This window comes from Phyllostomus hastatus, unplaced genomic scaffold (genome assembly GCF_019186645.2).
Source record: "Phyllostomus hastatus isolate PE091 unplaced genomic scaffold, TTU_PhHast_1.1 phas_contig_159, whole genome shotgun sequence".
Taxonomy (NCBI): Eukaryota; Metazoa; Chordata; class Mammalia; order Chiroptera; family Phyllostomidae; genus Phyllostomus; species Phyllostomus hastatus.
The window spans coordinates 20,126,619-20,145,171 of NW_025333640.1; the positions used below are offsets into that span (position 1 = coordinate 20,126,619).

Genomic DNA, 18,553 nt, shown 5'->3' on the forward strand with positions numbered 1-18,553 from the left:
AAAAAAATTATACATAGCCTCCTTTCACCCCTACTCCTAGAGATGCTGTCATTTTGATACAATTAGTGCTGTAAAAAGGGCTTTCCTGAATCTTCTTGTGAAGAGGGATGGTTAAGTGTAGCTTGAAAAAAATTGCTTGGGTCATTCAGATTCTATGCCCCCCCCCCCCATGGGAAATCACTGTTCTCAAGCATGTAAAAAAAACTGGACCTAATTTTTAAGGTGTCCTCAAAATTTTTGTGGTAGGTTTAAACTTTGCCTGGTTATGGAGTCTTGACTCTTAAAAGGAAACAGCCCAGTCTGTGTTTGCTTCTTCTTGGAGAATTCAGTTATTGTCAGTAATATGTTCTTAGCCAGAGTTAGAAGTTACGTGGTGTGCCCTGACAGGTGGCTCAGTTGTTTAGGCATCATCCCGCAAAGCAAAACGCCACCAGTTTGATCCCAGGTCAGGGCACATGGCTAGGTTGAGGGTTTGGCCCCTGGATGGGGGGTTTACGAGAGGCAACGGGTCGATGGTTCTTTCTCACATCAATATTTCTCTCCCTCTCTTTCTCCTTTTCTTCCCTTCTCTCTAAAAATAAATAAATGAAATCTTAAAAAAGAAAGTTACCTGGCCTGAGAAGCTGCCCTAGCCCACAGCTAGGAATTTGCAGAAGAGGCAGTCATTGAAAGCAGGCTTTAGAAGTAGCTATCACAAAGCATAGTGGTGGGCTGGGAACCAAACCCTTGGAAGCCTCAAGTATTTTAGAGTATGTTTTATGACAATAGGCCATTGATGATAATAAGACAGTGAATGGAATGTAGTTAGGGGAAGACTTAAAAAGTGAAAAACCTTGGAAAAGTATCTTTTCCAGATATTTTGAAGAAGACAGTTCTCAGAATGAAGAGCTTTTCTGGAAAAGGCCAGCTAGCTCTTCGCTTTAAAGGGAAGCAGGGACAAGATGTGACACTGCACTTAACAATGGTGTAACTTCGTGTTTCCTTCCACTTAGCTGCTTCCTAGTGTATGGTCATTTTCCACATCTATAGTTTTAGACATGAAGTGTAATGTTCTATTACTCATTTCTGCTACTGAATGAGGGCCATCTAACACAAAACCACATAGGAAATGGGAAATTATGGAGAAGGCCTTAGTGTTGCCAATGTAGACCTGTGCAGCAGGGAGCTGTATTTGTAAGTGGCTGTCAGTACAGAGAACACTTAAAAAAATTAATGTTATTTCTGACTCATTGCTTTAAGCCATTTAAGAAAAAAAAGACTTATAATAAAGTCTTTTTTTGCAGAGTTTCTGGAGTATATAAAAAAGTGGAAGATGAAAATAGCTGTAAGAGCAGTGATGTAGACACTGACTGTTGTGTGGTAGTTGACTTAAAGTTGATTCTCTAATGCAGGAGGTTTTAATTTCTAATTTCTTAAGCTGATATAAACATTCTTGACTCTTAATGATATGCCTTCTAGGACAGAGATGCTTTTGCTTCTATTCGGAGCATTTTCTGGAAAGCTTTCTATGATAGTTTGCTAATCCTCAATAATTATATTTTGTCTGTTGAAAACTCAAGTTATTAAACTAGAAGCAGGTATTAACATTATTAAATTGCTATATATGTAGACATTCAGTGTTACATGGTCAGTTTGTGTAGGTTACATATATCTATGTAATTTCCCCCTTTTCCTACTGTCTTCTTTATGGAAAAAAAATGGTGTGAAGTGGCATTATGAAAATATGTCATATACCATAAAGTGTTTCCCCAGTCTCCTCTACCAGATCGAGATGTTCTGCCATCTTTTGACTTCTAGACTCACTAATTCTTCTTCTTAGGCCAGGTGTAACTCAACTTCTGTATACACACACAGAAATGAGAGGCCACAGGGAGCAGAGTACCCTCTTCTGTTGTCCCACTCCAGCTGTGGGCTCATCTACTGGAGGCACTGCCTTGCCCTAAGTCTTACCTTACAAATGTAAGGCCTATTTAAACACTCTCAGGTGGTGGGGAAGCAGGACTGATGCTCACTTCTTCTAGGCAAGCTATGGAATAATCAGCTATCTGGGTGTGGATTCTTGGGGGTGGGGGCTGGTGATGGGAATGAGCAAGGTTATGTTGGAGGTTACCTTAATGTCCGGGTGCCCGAGTTTCATGGCCTCATGTACCATCTAGGTCAGCAATTTTCAACCAGTGTGCCGCAAGAATTTTAAAACATGCAGTACTTGACTATTTAGTCAGGGTCACTGACCTCTTTTCTCTTAGACTGTCAAATAAAAAAATAACAACAGCCAATACAACAATAGCTGTCTGGTGTGAATGAATCAAAATTATACCTCTTTTTTGTCTGGTCAGCAAAAAATATATTTTTTGGTGTGTTGCAGAATTTTAGAAATTAGTTTGTGTGCCATGAGATGAAAAAGGTTGAAAATCACTGATCTAGGTAATCAGTGATTTCCACATTGCTATCTGCAGCTAGATTTTTCTCTCCAACTGTGGGCTCTAGTATCCATCTGATATCTTTTTGACATCTTTACTGTGAGGTCTGATATCTCAAAACCAACATGTATAAAACTGAGCTCTTGATCTTACTCCCAAACCAGTTCTACTTGCAGCCTTTCCCATTCAATTAACAGCAACTCAATCCTTCCAGTTGCTCAGACCAAAAACCCTGGAGTCATTCTGACTTTCTTGGACATGCTACATGTGAACAGAGCTTGCATTCTGTGAACACATCTTGTTGTCACTACCTTTAAAATATGTCAGAACTGAGCCACTTCTCACCGCTGCTCCTGTCCCCACTGCTACTACCCTGCTCTGAGATACTGTCATCTCCTACTGCATTACCCTCCTCAGTGGCTTCCCCCCCTTTCATCTTTGACCCATACAGACTATTCCCAACCAGCAACCAAAGCAATCCTTTGAAAACATAAGTTGGATTGTGTCACTCTTCTGCAGAGCTTCCCCATTTAATTAACTCAGGGGAAAAGCCAAAGTCCTTATAGTGTCCTACATGGCCCTGCATGATCTGCACTCCCCTGTCCCTGCTGGCCCCAGCCCTGGTCTCATTGCATACTCCTGACTCTCTTTACCTTGCCCCTTTTCTTTTCTCTGTAGCTCTTACCATTTTCTAACATGCCACCTACTTTAATGATTTGTTGTGTGCATTATTCCTCCACACGTACCCTAGACTGCAAGCTCTGTGAGGACAGAAGTCTTCGTTTTGTTCATGGATGTATTCCAAGTGCCTAGAACAGGGCTTGGTATATAGTTGGCACTCAGAAAAGTTCCTGAATGAATTAATGAAAGATAATATTTAAAGTTTCCAATTAGTAATAATCATACCTCAGGTAAACCTCATTGGCTACGATACTGCCACAGTGCAAAGCTGAAAAGATAATATTTAAAAAATGAATCAGCCTTTCAGAAATGGGTCAGTAAAGGAAGAGGTAATAAGAGAAATATAGCAGCAACTAATGATGTTTGCCTGTTGTTCTTGGGTGATGTCTGTACGAGTACGGTTTTTTAAGGCTTAATTTGGCCTCCTGATTTTTTAATTTAATGGATTTATTGCGGTATAATTTACATGCCAATAAACCTCATCTACATAATTGTACGATTAAGTGATTTTTAGTAAATTTCTAGAGTTGTGCAACCATTTTCTCAAAGTTCCCTTGGGTACACTAGAAGTTAATTCCACCTCCCTCACTTCCCCTGCCCTCTAGGTGCCCTGGTTTTATTTGCTGTTTTATGTCTCTCAAGTCTCAAAAGAATAATTTATGCAGTGATATCAATATAACCTTGTGCCCTAAAAATTATAAATTTAAATATAAAATTAAATATCCAGTGCTAAATGTAGGAATTGGTATTGAACCTTAGTGAAACGAATGAGCTTAAGAGTCAGACAGGCCTCTTACTCTTTCATTTACCAAGTTACCCAGATTATTTTTGGCCTCAGTCTCTTCAGCCATTAAATGGGGATACTAATAGTAATTAGCTCACAGAGTTGTTGTGGGAATTAAGCAAACAGTGAAAGAAAAATACATATTATAGTTGTTGCCATATAGTCAATACTCAGACTTTAGCTAACATGATTAATGTCTTGATAGAGTAGGTTGGAAATGGTATATGGGATAAATAACCTTACAAGGGTGCGAAGCAGGGATGGTTGGGGTGGCAGGAAGTGGTGGGGGGGAAGTGAAGATAACTGTACTGGAGCAACAATGAGAAAAAGTTTAAAAAAAATACAAGTAGACAGCAAAATTCAAATCAGATGCTAAGTTTCTGAAATTTGTGTAAAATATGATTCTGTTCCTGTCTTGGTCTGTAAATACTATATGACTATAGCAGATTATAAAAACAGATTAATTTCCAATGGAGGAGATCATTTCTTAGCATTTTTATATGGAAGTATCTGCTGAACCATGTTTAGTGAATTGTCAGTGCTCATGTTTGACAGAGCTGTGATACCAGGGAGGTAATTACCCACTTTTTTGTTAAAGTCATAGTGACCATCAGAAAATGTTCTAAATTGTGTCTTAATTGCACATCTGGGTGTACCGTGAGTATAAGTATACTCAGCAGTGAATGTGGCCAGGACATTCATTGTATCTCTTGCAGCTCGATAAGCCTGAACTAAATTATCTTTAATAAAGTTTTTTTTCTGGTTTTTTTTTTTTTTTGTTCTTTTCTTTTATGTACAGATGCACAAAGCAGGGTCATCAGAAGCCTCTCGATTCAAAAGATGATAATACTGAAAAACACTGCCCAGTGACAGTGAATCCTTGGCATATGAAGAAAGCTTTTAAAGTCATGAATGAACTAAGAAGGTATCATTATATTAACATACATGTAAACATGGGTATCTCTCCTTTTTCAGATGTTTAATAGTAAATATACTCTTCTTGTTTGATACATAGAACATTAAAAGCTTTTTCTGTGAGTGTTTTAAAGGAAGAAAGAAAGCAGATAATTTACCAGAAGTGTAAGTGGTGTAAGGCCACTCTGTTTATGTGGCAGCCTCAAGCCCCGTGGCCATTATGAACGCAGATGTTCTGTAAGTGGAAAGTACACGATGTATTTCGGAGATTTAGTACAAAAAAAGGAATGTAAAGTTCTTATTAATAAGTTTTTTGCATGTTTTATCATTTTGAAATAACGTTTTGGATATTTTGGGTTAAATGGAATTATTGAAATTTATTCCACTTTTTATTTTTAAATGTAATTACTAGAAAATTGTGACTTGCATTATATTTCTGTTGGACATTGGTGGTCTAGGGTTTCTAATTTGTTATCACAAAGAATATGGAAAGAAAACTTCTAGATAGAGAAAAATGTAGCACTCTCTAGTGGTGGTGATAGTAATTTTGGGGGCCTGTCCATTGCTTAGGTAATTCTCAAATGTGTTAAGAGTCACTGTAGTGAAAAGAATGATTCTGCAGGTGGATTGAAACAGGAGTAGCTTTTCTTTTTTTTAATTAGAAGAGTATTGTATGTATGAACAATATTGGTTTTGTGAGCATTTTGTGAAAGACATTTTTTTTCTCATCATTCCCTTTGTTAAAGTACTTTACACATAGTTAAGAGGTTGGGCTAAAAAGGGAATGACTTAAACTTTCCCTTAATGGCTCTATGCTTTGTCTTCCTGAAAGCTCATCTTTAGGTCCATCATTTGTTCATTTGTTCTTTAATTAAATTAAGTAGTCAGTAAATATTTATCTGCTGGTGATGGGAATATAATGACAGTGGTGAAGCCAAAACAGACATGGTCGCTGTCCTCATGATGCTTATAGCTTGATTGCAGGAGACAGGCATTAATCAGTCAAAGAATCTCACAGTGTCAATGGCATTAAGTGCTATAAGGGGGCCTCTGGAGGCAGATAACAGAGGTCTGTGAAGGAAGGAAGGAAGGGAGGAAGGAAGGAAGGCTTCCAGAGAAGAACAGAATAATTCTGCTGAGATCTGAAAAGAAATAGAGTTAAAGAAATGAGATCCAGATGGGGTGGAAGGGATTAGAGAACAGTGTTCCAGCTAGGGGATGGCGGCACTCAAATCTGTGGTGGGAGGGAGCTGGCCTCGCTGGGGAACCAAGGGGTAGCTGGGGCACAGGTGGCCAGCGGGTCACAGCAAGAGAGGAGGCTGTGTGGGTAGGCGAGGGCCAGCGTTCTTGGGCCCTTACATATTTTGGTCTTTGTTTGGAGTTACCATGGGAGAAAGCCACTTCAGCAGGGTTGTGAGATCAGATTAGTATTGCAAAGAACACAGTGGCTAGTGGTTGGAGAGTGGATTGGAGAGATGGACAAGAGAAAGTTAAACTGAATATTGGAGGTTTGATTTGCTTCCTAGTGTTGTTCTGACATTTTCAGTAAGTAGGTTTTCATGAAAAAATATAGCTGGGATTACCCAGCAAGTGGGGCCATGCTGTTTCAATATTTAAATCTCATAGCAACAATATTTTTTAGAATGTAAAATGCAGTGTTACTAAGTGGAACTGAAAGAAAAGTAAGAAAAATATTCAGGTTATTTTGTGACTGAGATCTTTAATGGTTTTTCTTTTTCTTTGAGAAGTTTAGAAAGATTGACTTTAAATAGTCCTCTTTGCATTTTGCCCCCAATCCATGGGGTGAGGATTGGTAGCTGTGGTCTTCCACTGGTGTTGTGTGAGTGTGTGTCTTTGAGCCCTCACTATAAAGGGCGGGGAGCAAACTGGATGGAGTCTGAGGTTCACTGGCAACAGCGCTGGCAACATTCTCTGAGCCTATGAGATTTTTCCAGCTTACCTGCACATCACAGGGTATACTTGCCTTGTCCTAGGATTATTTAGCTGTAGCCTTCATCTACCTGTTTGTTTCATTTTGGGCGTGAACTATATGGCTGTGAAATAGTACCTTCTTGTTGAGGCTGATTTTCAGAACAAAGAATGACCTTTGAATAGCTGGAGCATGTTGGCTGCCAGATCCCTAGCCAGGATTGTTTTAATGAAGTCATCAACTGCTATTGTTTTTAAAAATGAACCCTCTGTGGGATTCCTTAGACTAAGCCACCCACCCTTTTTTTTTTTGGTGTTTAATACCGCTCTCTTTTCTCTTACCCCTTACAGCCAATTTGAGTAATTCTTTTAAACAAATCTCTGAAGAGGCTACTCCTTTACAGCTGAAAATCACTTCTTACGTCCTGCCCTTGCATCAGTTTCCTGCTGCCAGGAAAGGGTAGCTGAGAGTGACTTCCTGACTGCTGGGAAAGGAGAACTTCCTTGTTCTCACCGCTCTGCACCTGGGCTGTCCCCTCTGCTCGGTCAGCTGGACGCCAGAGAGTTTTTAGGAACTTCTGGCTGATGGAAAGTGAAGTTTAAGGAATAAAAGTCATTTTTTTTCTAATTATAGTTGGTGTGAAGTGTGGTTGTGAGGGTGGGAGGACAGTTTTGTAAAGTTTCAGTTATAGAATTAATATAGTTTATAGAAAAAAAATGTTACATTTTATTTAAACAAACTAGGTTTTTTTTTTAAGATAGGAGGCCCAGATACAGTTATCTGCCCCAACCCAATATAAGCTTGAATAACTTAAAATTATTTGGATTAGAAATCCTGCAATCACTTGTAAATAGTGTATTCAGCAAGTGTTTGCAAACACCCAGTTCTCCTTTAAAATCATCTAGCATTCCCAAAAGGCTGGGAGCCAAAAAACAGTGTCAGACTTGCCCATGCCCTTCAAGTGCCTAGATTGCTGCAGGAGACGCCAGGGAACAGGATGAGGTGGTGGAAAATTGTTCGCAGAATGTACGTGCTGAAAAGGATTCTCACAGGACAAATCCACAGCCATCCAGAGAGGTGGCTTCAGCTGGGCCTGACGGGGTGCAGTAGGATTCATACAAAGGATGGGAGAGAAAAGGCAGTTCCTGGTCTGGATAATTACATGAGCTAGGCAGGGGGTGAGCATAACCTGTTGGATAAAGCAAATCAAGAATTCATACTGGGAAGTCTGTAGAAAAGGTTAGGAAGCAGGAGAAGCACAGTCTTGTGGCAGGTTTAACTGGTGTGTTTACTTTGGACCTAATCCTGTGGGCAGTGGGAATCAGTGAAGGTGTTCGAAAAGGTAGTAGCATTGTCTCGCTTCCAGGCACTGACTGGGCCCGACCCTGTTTAGCTTCCCAGATCAGACAAGATCAGGCGTGTTCACTGTGGTTTGGCCTTAGACTCGCTAGCAGCATTGTAACATTAATGGTGTCACGGGAACAGCCTGGCAGTGTAGTAAGAGGACAGGTCAAGTGCAGCACATACCTCTGGTGGGAAATTCATCTCTTTAAATTTTCCGAACATGGGTTGGGGGAGGGAGAGGAGTTTTTCAAAACACTAACATTTTCAAAATTAAGCCAGTAGATCTTTACAGAGAGCTTTTTATGTGACACACAGTGTTGGGTTGCTGGAGGAGGCAAAGAAACAGACTAAATCCCAGATCCAAGTTTTATAGAGAACATTAGATTGTGAGCTTTTTGAGATGTCTGTAAAAAGAGCTGTCAAAGTTAGCATTTTGCCTTTAAATAAATTTTAAATAAAACCCACTTCGATTTTCTAGGATGTGGGATAAGACTGTATTTGAGCTTCACAAATTTCAGTGAATATTAGTGGGAGCCAACCTATTACTTGTTTAGAAGAAAGATAATTTTGATCCTTAAGTTATATTTAGGAGTTAGAAGTTTCCAGTAAGGATAAATCGTATGAGACACTTCAAATGTTCACTTAATAGATAAGCCACAAATATTTGGTCATTCAGTTATAATAGCAGTTCTTACATTCTAAAACATATTGTAAATAAAAGAGCTCTCTCTTAAAGGAGTGCTTATTATATTCCCCGCCCCCCCCAGGACTTTTAGACATTGTGTCCCCAGATCACTACGATAAAATTTTCTGTTGTGCATCTGTGAAAAATTTGAGTTGTGGTTCTTTAGGTTATTTTTGATTTGTTGCTTAGATGACAAGTGAATTAAACAAGAAATTTAAGTGAGCCTGCCTTTCTCTTTATAGCTTTATATCACTGTTTTTACAAGAGATTTTAGGAAAATATTAGGATGTGAAATTTTTATTGCTCAAGTATATGTATTTTTCTACAATAAAACACTGTCAGTTTCTTTTGTTTTCGTGTTATACTAGCATAGAATATCAAACATTCCTTAAAGGACAGAACAGTTGGAAAGAACTCACAGATCAAACAGGCTTGTTTGTTTAGAAAGTTTGAGGGATATTTTGAAATTTATAGTCTCAATTTAACTAGTAATTTTCCACAGTGATTTTTAAGCACTCAGGATCAATCTTTTTTAAAATGGTTCTTACTGAGCATTGGACAGAATCATATAAAAATTTCAAAGACTGAAGAATGGATGTTAGTAAATGAATTTACCAACACAACTTCTATTTCTTATTCTCTTCATGTTGCTGAAAAATTAGCATGTGTGAGGTAGTGTTCCACTTCAGAGTTAGCCTCAGCATCCCATCTTAAATCAGAAAACCAGAAAATCTTAGTTTGTCTTGTTTTTAAAAAATTACTGAAGCTCGGAGTATCTATCTTGTGATTTATTTTACCAAATTAAAAAAATTAACTTTTAATGAGGAAGTTCCCTTTGTACATAGTCTACATTTTCTACCAGGTAGTGGAGTTTTTCATTCACACATTTAGGAGCTCACCTCTGCATTCGTTTTCCTCAAATCTTTTAATTCCCTCATCTCTCTACTGTGCTCCTTTCCCATCATGTTTTTCTGTCCCTAATGTCCTCTTTCACTTTATTTCTGATTATTTTTTTCATCTTCTCTCAGTGGTGACTGAGTATTCTTGCAGGTCCTCAGATCAGGAGGTGTTCCTTTCCCTTCCCTACAGATAGTAACACGCTTTCCCCCATGTGTTCTTGTGGCTCCGTTGTGTCGGTCTTCACTGTTATCCTGCTGCCTTGATTCTGTCTGAAAAGAACACTAGATTCTCTATTCTGGAGCCCCTTACTAGTTTAAGGCAGCTTCTCAGTCACTGACTGTAGTAGGTTTTCCTGCAACTTTCTAAGTTGACTGTCACTGCTTCCTGCTTCCTGTTGTAAGGTCTCAGTGGGTGCAGATCTGTTGAGGCGGTGGGGACTCTTAGTGTGGTGGATCTTACTTCACCCAGCATCTAGGTTTTCCTTGTGCGGAACTGCCACAGACATTCAAATGCAAACCGTCATGGTTTTAAGAAGGAAAAGAAGAAAGACAGCAGTGGCCCTTGTCTTGGTGTTTTGTTGTTTAATTTTATTGGCTTTTTAGCCAGGTTGCATCTGCCTTGTCTCTTAAATGGCATTGTCAATTATAGGAGGTTTGGTTAAATATGACTAATTTAAGTCAGCAGTCAGGTAGCCTTTCACCTTTAAAACAGCTCATCTCCCTACCCCACCTCCCTACATGCCAGGTAGTCAGTACTCGGTGAGGATGTGGCTGTGTTCTGAACAGCAGCCCCACATCTGGCTCGCCCCTGCTTCTTGATCAGCTTTTAAATTCTGTGGCCTCTGACCTCTTCCCCCTGCCCCTGCCTTTTTAAAAAAATGTCTTTCCTTGTTTCTTTGTCCTGGTACCTGATGCTGTTCCAAGATGACCTGGGGCACCTTCCTAGGCTGTGGTTTGTGTTTGCCCCAGGGACTCTTGACTAACAGTGCATCTCACCAGCCTGGCATCTCAGTTGTTACTTCTGTTCCATGCCATGTGGCAGGAAGTGCCTCCAGATATTCCCTGGCACCCGGGAAAGAAAGGCGGACAGATGCCCTGTCATCTGCCTACCACCCCCACATCCAGTAGAAAGTAAATTCTTGTTTCATGTGACTACTAATTATTTTTGATATCTCAGAGCCTGATGGCACATTGTACTTGAAGAAGATATATACACAACAGTGCTAGGCTTTCTAGTCTTAAGAATTCATCCATTTAAAACCAAATAATGTCATGGTATGTTTAGGCATGTTTTATTAATTTTCAGAGCAGTTTTATTTTTCCTGAGAAGGATCCATTCTCAAGATGTCATTTCATTTAGGAAATGGAGCACCTTTCATTTTTCTGTGCCATCTGAGTTTTACATAAGGGCCATGTAACTCCTATTCTTCAGATCTGAGCTTAGGAGCAACTTCTTTCCAAAGCCCCTGTGAAGGTGGGCTTGGCAGCTCTCGTGTGTTCCCAAACACCCCGCACTTGTGCTGTCCTAATAGTCATAGGTCCCTTTTGTAATCACCTGTTCGCTTGTCTTCTCCCTGCTTGACTGTACATTCCTTGCTGTCATGGACATTTTCTTGTTTATTGTGGTGAACTGACATAGTCCTTGGCATACAGTAGTCACTCTGGATATTTGCTAAATGAGTGAGGAAATGCTAAATAGCAACTTTATCTCATTCTGAAATCTTTTTCTTCCTACAGTCCATTCCCTTATTAGATTTCAAGTAATAGGAACATAAACTCAAAAACAGCCTAGTTTTGGGCTGCTCAGACAAGTTTCTCTAATTTTTATTGCCAGACTTTTTGTTTGTAGCCTTTTCTTCTCACCTCATAGTCATTCAGTGTGTTGATTTATAATATGGCCCTTAGACTCCGTGTGACCTCACCCAAGGCGTGGCTGCATTAATTACTAGTTTGGGAATGCTTTTACCTCATTAGTTAACTAAGATCAGCTAATAAGCTAGAAAGACCAAGCTAATTATGTGACACCCAGCACGTGTTATGGTGCAAGGTTTGGATCAATGAGTAATTGTAATTGAAGCTTAATGTAATTAATTATTGTGATTTTGAGGTGTTCAAGCATAATTCCACTTAAGTTCCATTTTGAAACTAGAGTACTAAGAGGGATGATAGACAGGGAAAACTGGCATAAAGATGCAGTTGATCGATGTTTGATTTGTGTCCAGACCCCTGTTGCGCGTGGGTCACCGGCCAGCAGTGACCACGGAACGCTGTGGATGGCTCGACGATAAACACGCGAGAAATAACAACATGCACAGAGACAAACTAGTTTCTGTGGGGAAGTAGGGACGAAATGGCCACCCCCCCTAGTGGGGAGCGCGCCGATTTACAGTCCATACCTGCTTTTATTGGGCTCATGCTGCATAATAATTCAGGTAAAGTATAGTACTCATTAGGGGAAGTAAGGAACTATAGAAAACAAAGAACTCTGCCGGTCTATTGAGTTGGGGGGTCAAAGAGCTGTAAGACTGAGGAACAAACTAACTTCCTCCTAAGACCCTTCTCATTCAACTGAGAGCATTCTAAACAAAGAAGGTTTCACAGTAATTTACATGTTCTTTCTTAGGCCTGATCACCCAGGGAATCCGCACTTCTCAGTACCGAGCTGCACCACCCTGCCATTGTTTCAGGCTTAGGTGGAGCAAGGGAACTAAGGCAACTGAGAGATAAGGAGATTTTCTCCCAGACGCTGAGAACTCAGGCTATGTCAAAGCCGAGGAGCGAGGGTCCATCACCCCCCTTTTGCTGCAGCCCCCCCAAGTCCTTCTTTTGGGGGGCCTCCCAAAAAGTGATCGTGCCTGGCTTAGGTCGTTCCCCCGTGGGGAATCTTACCCGTCTTTGGCTAACCGACCAAGCTTTTGGGGGGTTCAGTCATGAATAAAGCAGCAGAAGCAGCATTCCTGCCAGGAAGATAAGCTTTTATCTCCTTGCCGGCTTACGGTTCCAAGGGCGTTCCCTTAGCCTTAGCTAGGCGGGGGTTTCAGCCTCTGATACCAGTCAGGGCGGTTCCCAACAGACCCCTTGGTCACAGCAGGGAAACGCAGATGACCCTCTAGAGAGACTTGTGCAGCTCTGCCGGCTGCCGCCCCACCCCTCCTGCTTTGTTCTCGCCCTGTCTCTTCACACTGCTCGTTCCACAGGTCCCCGTTGGACTTTGCCGCTTCCGGTCTTCGTGCCACAGCACATTCTTCCGTGTCATTTAGACTTCTCTCGCTCCTTCTTCTTCCAGCGAACATTTACTTTTTTAGAGCTCAGCTTAAGGTCAGTAGCTGCAGGAAGCCTTTCTGACCACTAGTCTGATTTAGTCTCGCTCCCTATTCCCATAGCATTTTTATAATGGCCCTTTCCACTCTGCCCTGTAATCTTTGATTGTCAGTCCCTTCTGCTGGTCTCCTTAGGTAGAGGTGATCCTACACTGCCTTGTTGAATGAGCAAATAAACTTTGATTTTTCTAGGTACTCTTGTAGAGTAGTGCCCAAAACCCATTAAAAGTGGGCCTTTTATAAACTATATATAGAACTTTAACAAACAGTTCTTAGTATATAGGATGTCAAATAATAGTTTGGTGTTATTTATAATTTATACTTTCTATTCCCTGTTTTATTCAAACTTTAACAAGCCTTAAAAGCACAAATTTAGATGGTTTTGTGTGGTGGTTAAGAGACCTCTGTTGCTAGACTCTGGATTTGAATCCTGACATTGCCACTAGTAGGGACTTTAGGCTGGTTGTTTGAATATCTTTAACCTGGCTTCTGCAGCTATGCATTTTGGGAGTAAAAGTCATAGTTATACCTGCCTTGTAAGATTGCCTGGGGTCTAAATGAGATAATACATGAAGGTGAAGCACACTTATATTGTGCCCTCCTGAAAATACTGCTGACTTTTCTCAGCCTAGTTATTTGTGAACCCATGGAATTGATAGAATTGAAGAGTGCTTTTATTATTCTCAGAGCAGATGGTGGACATTGTCAGCTCTCCAGGCGGATGTAGGATTCACAAAGTACTGATGCGGAGGAATGACAGATTAGTGAAACATCGTGGCACCTTTTATGACTTTAACGTGGGACCTGCCTGATGTCTTGTACAGCATCGTGAGCCATCACCTCGGCACCACCCATGAGCTGTACTTCAATCTAAAGGGCACAGTGCACTCACCACCAGCTAAAGACTGAGCTCGAGCTGCAGTCATCACTGGTGCTTGTTGCAGTTTCTGCTGGACTGGAGGGAAAATAGATGCCAGTAGCATCCCTGAAAAGTTTTGATGTGAACTCCGCAGAAACAAGTTTGTAAGCAGTGTGGAAAAGTAGAAAACTTCTAGGACTTGGTTAAACTCTTCCTTACAGAGTTTAGAGAGAAAACATTGCTCATGAGACTAGAAACTTACAGAAGCAGGCAGGCCATGCTTGGAGGAAATAGGCAGAAGACTAGAGGTGCGGCCACGTGTGACCTAGTATGCTCTAAACAAATTCAGTGCTCAGATATTTGAGGTGTGTGGAAAGGATTTTTGATTTTACCACACCTGTTTCAGCCATTGATGCCATGAGTATGAGTAAGGTCAGTTTTAGAGTTGGTGCCTTCTTGTTCAGAATAAACATCAGTAACCTTTTTTGCTGAAAAGGCATTTATATTTAGCTGGAGAATCTCACTTAGCAGCTTGTATAGCATGTAAAAAATGTTTACCACTTGTTTGTGAATACATTAAAACAGTTTAGAATTGAGGTATGTTTGCTAAATAATGGTCTGTTTGAGGTAAAATAATGGTTTTAGGTAACAGAATTATTTTTAATTTTATGATGACCCAGGGTTGTTTTAAATATGTATCTTTTTGGTGCTCCACCCAGTTTAGTTGTCTACATGCTTTATTGTGTTTTCCTCTTAATGTCAGGCTGCCATCTGCCATTTCTCCTGATGCTGTTCTCAATTCAAACATCCTCTTTTTGAACAGTCCATTGATGGTTTGCTGCCAGTGATTTCCTTTAGGTTGAGAAATCAGTAATCAAGGTTGGAACTATTTCTCTGTTAAACAAAGGCCAGATTCTGAGTAAGGGCCAAGGCAAGTCAGCCTTTGTCATGACAATATTTTATGTACTTTCTGTTTAGGAATCTTGTTCTAAAGGGTGGTAGTTCTCAGTCAGTCTCGACTTCAGAAAAGTGGGCTTTTACTGTAATAATTTTGCACAGGATGCTGAGGACATTTATTATTGGTATGATTACATTTTTTCTCTTTGCTTTGTAAACAGTCAAAATTTGCTGTGTGATGTCACAATTGTGGCTGAAGACATGGAAATCCCTGCTCATCGAGTGGTGCTGGCCGCCTGTAGTCCTTACTTCCACGCCATGTTTACAGGTATGAAATATTTTAGGTATCGCTTTTGTTTTAGATCTGGACAGTGTAGGAGCGCTTCCTGCCCCAGTGCTCGCTGTGCCACTGGGGAGATGAGATGTGCACATTTGACATGTGACAGTGATGGAGGGCCTGTGTGCCCAGAGCAGTGACGCGGGTCCGGAAGGCTGTGATGGACAGCATCCAGAGAGGGATCTGACGTTTCTTGAAAACTAATGGATATAAAGGATTTACACAAATGAAGACGAATGCTGAAGGCCATGTGGAGAGAATGGACTTAGTGTTTGGGGAGTAGAGAGAAGTCTGGAGGTCACCTCGCTTTTCAGCCTATTGCAGTCTTGCTGTTCCTGCACTGAGTTAAATGATCCAGAATGTAGGAAGGATAGCAGAGGGGCTGTGAGCCAGGTTGGAATAGTGATTTGGGAAAGTGCCTTTACTGCGTGATTTGAAAAGGCGATACTAATTTAAGTGGAATTAGTAAAATTTGTTTGTCCTGGTGGTCCCTTCTGTCTCTTCGTTTAAATCTTATTTGTTATTCCTGAATACTTCTAAACAGAATCTCCAGGCTTGTAAGAGGAGGGCTTGATTTGAAGTGTATTGGCTCTGTTTAGGAGTTCCCTAGTCAAGTGCTGTCCCCTGTAAGTGGCCTTCCTTCAGCTGACACTGCTGTCACCACTTCCTTGTCAGAGTTACTGGATCTTTGGGATCATCAGTCACTTCATCAGTCTGTGCTTTACTCTGTCACTTTCCCAGTGGTTCTCAAGTCTTCATATTTTAGCTGAAAGGCAATTTATGAATATGTGAGCTTTGCCTAATGATGGGAATGGGGGGGCCTGAAGACTTTTTGAGCCTATAAATATTTTTAGTGTTTTTCAGTTAACTGGCAGGTGGGTACTTCTTGTAGTTCACCCTATTTCTGCCTGAGAATACTTGGGTAAATTTTAGGTTGCTGTGTGCTAAGGTTGATGCAAAATAGGGACACTATGTTAATTTCTGGCACATAATGTGAATTGAGTGCCACCATTTTTTTACAACTTTATTGAGGTATATTTTACATAAAAATTAACCCATTTCAAGTGTGGGGTTCAGTAATTTTTAGCAAATTTACTGAATGGTACTGTCGTTACTGTATAAATCAATTTTAGAACATTTTTATTTCTTCATAATGTTTTTGAAGTTTATTCATGCTACAGTATGTATCATCAGTTTGTTCCTTTTTATTGCTGAGTAGATTCTGTCATATGAATATACCACATTTAGACTGGTCATTCCCTAGTTGATGGATATTTGGATTGTTTCTACGTTTTGGCTATAATGAAGAATTCTGCTGTGAACATTTGTGTACAGTTCTTTGTGTAGGCAAATATTTTCACTTATTATGAGGGTGGGTAGGTAGGTATCTAGGAGTAGAATTGCTGGTTCATACAGTAAATCTGTGTTTAAGAAGTAGAATTGCTGGTTCATACAGTAAATCTATATTTAACTTTTTGCTATGCTGTTTTCCATAGTGGCTGCACCAGTTTATTTTCCCACCAGCAGTGCACACTGGTTCCTATTTCTCCAACTTCTTTGCCAAAAGTTGTTTCTCTCTTTTTTTTTTTAAATTGTAGTCATTCTAATGGGTGTGAAATGGCACCTATTGTAGTTTTAATTTGCACTTCCCTAATAACTAGTAGTGTTTAGCATCATTTGATGTGATCAATAGGCTAGACTTTTATGGTTCTTCATTAATAGGTGCTGTTTACCTATCTGGCAATCTTTGTACTTTTTCTTCTTCTGAATCCATTGCATAGTAAACAGTTTGGCAGAGATTAGGTAAAGAAGATGTGGAGATTCGGTCTAGGTCGTTTAGTGTACATACTATATTCATTTAAAATTTGCTAGAATATAAGTCTCTTTCTCTCTCCTTGGTGTGAAACCTTGTTAAAGTTTATTATAAAACATAATGAAGGTCAAGTAGACCTGGCATATTTCCCTTCTGTCATACATATACCACGTGTATTTGCAATCTCTTGCTGAGTCAGTAATTAGAAGAGTTTATGGTGACACAGGGCGTTACTTACCCTCCTTGTTGTGCTGTGAGTCACCTCTAAGAAAATGGGGAATATGAAGATGATCCTTTCTGGCCTTTGTTTTTAATCTCCCATAAACTGTAGGTGAGTTTTTCATTCAGACTATATCACCTGAAGAGGAATTTTGTTACTCATCCTAGTTCCAAGTATTTGGACAGAGAAGGGGGGTGAAAAGTAATTCTGTGATGAGGTTCCAGGTTTCCATACTTTGAAGTATGGGCCTATTCAGAGCAAGGCCAAATAAACTGTTCACTTAAGAAAGAATATAGCAAATTGGGTTCTTTTCTTAAAAAAGTTACTTGTTTGCTATAAATGTGGAATTTAAAAAGCTGTTTCTCTTACACATTTGAGGCTAAAGTGTCCTAAAGGTAGTGGGGAAATACTGAATTTTAATTTTTACTTCTGGGCCTCAGGAGTTCTGATTAAAGGTCTTTGAAATGGAAATGTTCCTATTCTTATGTCCTTAAGCTTTTACAATTTGAAGGACTTCATTTCTTTTCTCAAACAAAGTAGAGGTGGTTCAGAGTTCACTAGTGGAATTGCTTAGCTCATCCTAGAATGCTTGGTGGATGTTTGTTGATGGAAATCCTTTCTAGCTAGGATACCCATGTTCAAGACTAATTTAAGTGTTATTAATTATGTTAAGTAAAGACGCTGCATCTTAAGTTGGCACTTGTTTTACATTTCATTCTTCTAGTCATTCATTCATCCAACCAATATTTATTGGGTATTTACCATATGTCAGGCATTATATGATACAGAGATAAGAAAGACAGCATTCCTGCTCTCCTGGAGCTCAAGAATTCAGGTGGGGAGAACTAGGTATTGTTACAACAGAGTGGATTTGCAGAAGGTACCCAAGTGTACTCAGAGTGAGAGCCTAACTCAGCCTTGGGTCACCAGCAGGTAAGGCTACCTAGAGAGATTCCATAGAGATTATTAGCCTGGGGAATGAGGGGGTGGGGAAACAAGGAGGACAAAGCTCAAAAGAGGAGTCTTGGTAGGAAATTGTGTGGTGTCTGGGGAAAAGGACAAAAAGTTCCTTCTTGGTATATTTTAAGACTAGAAGTGGGAGAGAGAGGATGCTGGATAGTGAAGCAGGGGTGGACGTGGAAGAGACCTGCTTGCCTGGATGGGACCAGCAAAAGCTTCTGGGTGCCACAGTCAGATCTGTGGAGTCCATTCTGGAGGCAGGGAAGAAGGAGGAGGTTCCTGCAGTGATGTTGGTGAGAGGTGATGAGAGCCCTAGTGGCTCACTGGTAGAAGGGATGGAGAGAAGTGAGAGGATTGATTTGAGATATCTCTGTGGTTAATTCTGCAAGGTGTGGTGAACAATGGGGTAGATGGGTGGATCAAGAAGAAAGGAGAGCCAAGGATGACTCTCAGGTTTTCAGTGATGGTATCTGTGTGGATATCCTAGTA

The 18,553-nt window shown here is 40.3% G+C and overlaps 1 protein-coding gene and 1 non-coding gene across 4 annotated transcripts in view; one reads left to right on the forward strand and one right to left on the reverse strand.

The window, feature by feature from the left end:
* Positions 1 to 18,553, forward strand: part of KLHL2 (kelch like family member 2) — a 79,896-nt gene that overhangs the window by 8,137 nt on the left and 53,206 nt on the right. Inside the window, exons 2-3 of one of the 3 annotated variants that reach the window (XM_045831724.1) lie at positions 4,685 to 4,810; positions 14,956 to 15,062. In XM_045831724.1, the coding sequence (XP_045687680.1) occupies positions 4,685 to 4,810; positions 14,956 to 15,062 (233 nt within the window). Of the gene's footprint in view, positions 1 to 4,684; positions 4,811 to 14,955; positions 15,063 to 18,553 lie in introns of those variants that run through there. The other 2 variants (XM_045831725.1, XM_045831726.1) reach the window with 2 other exon arrangements.
* LOC123814226 lies at positions 3,227 to 3,371 on the reverse strand. The gene has a single exon (XR_006784852.1). It is a non-coding gene; the product is annotated as a U4 spliceosomal RNA (small nuclear RNA).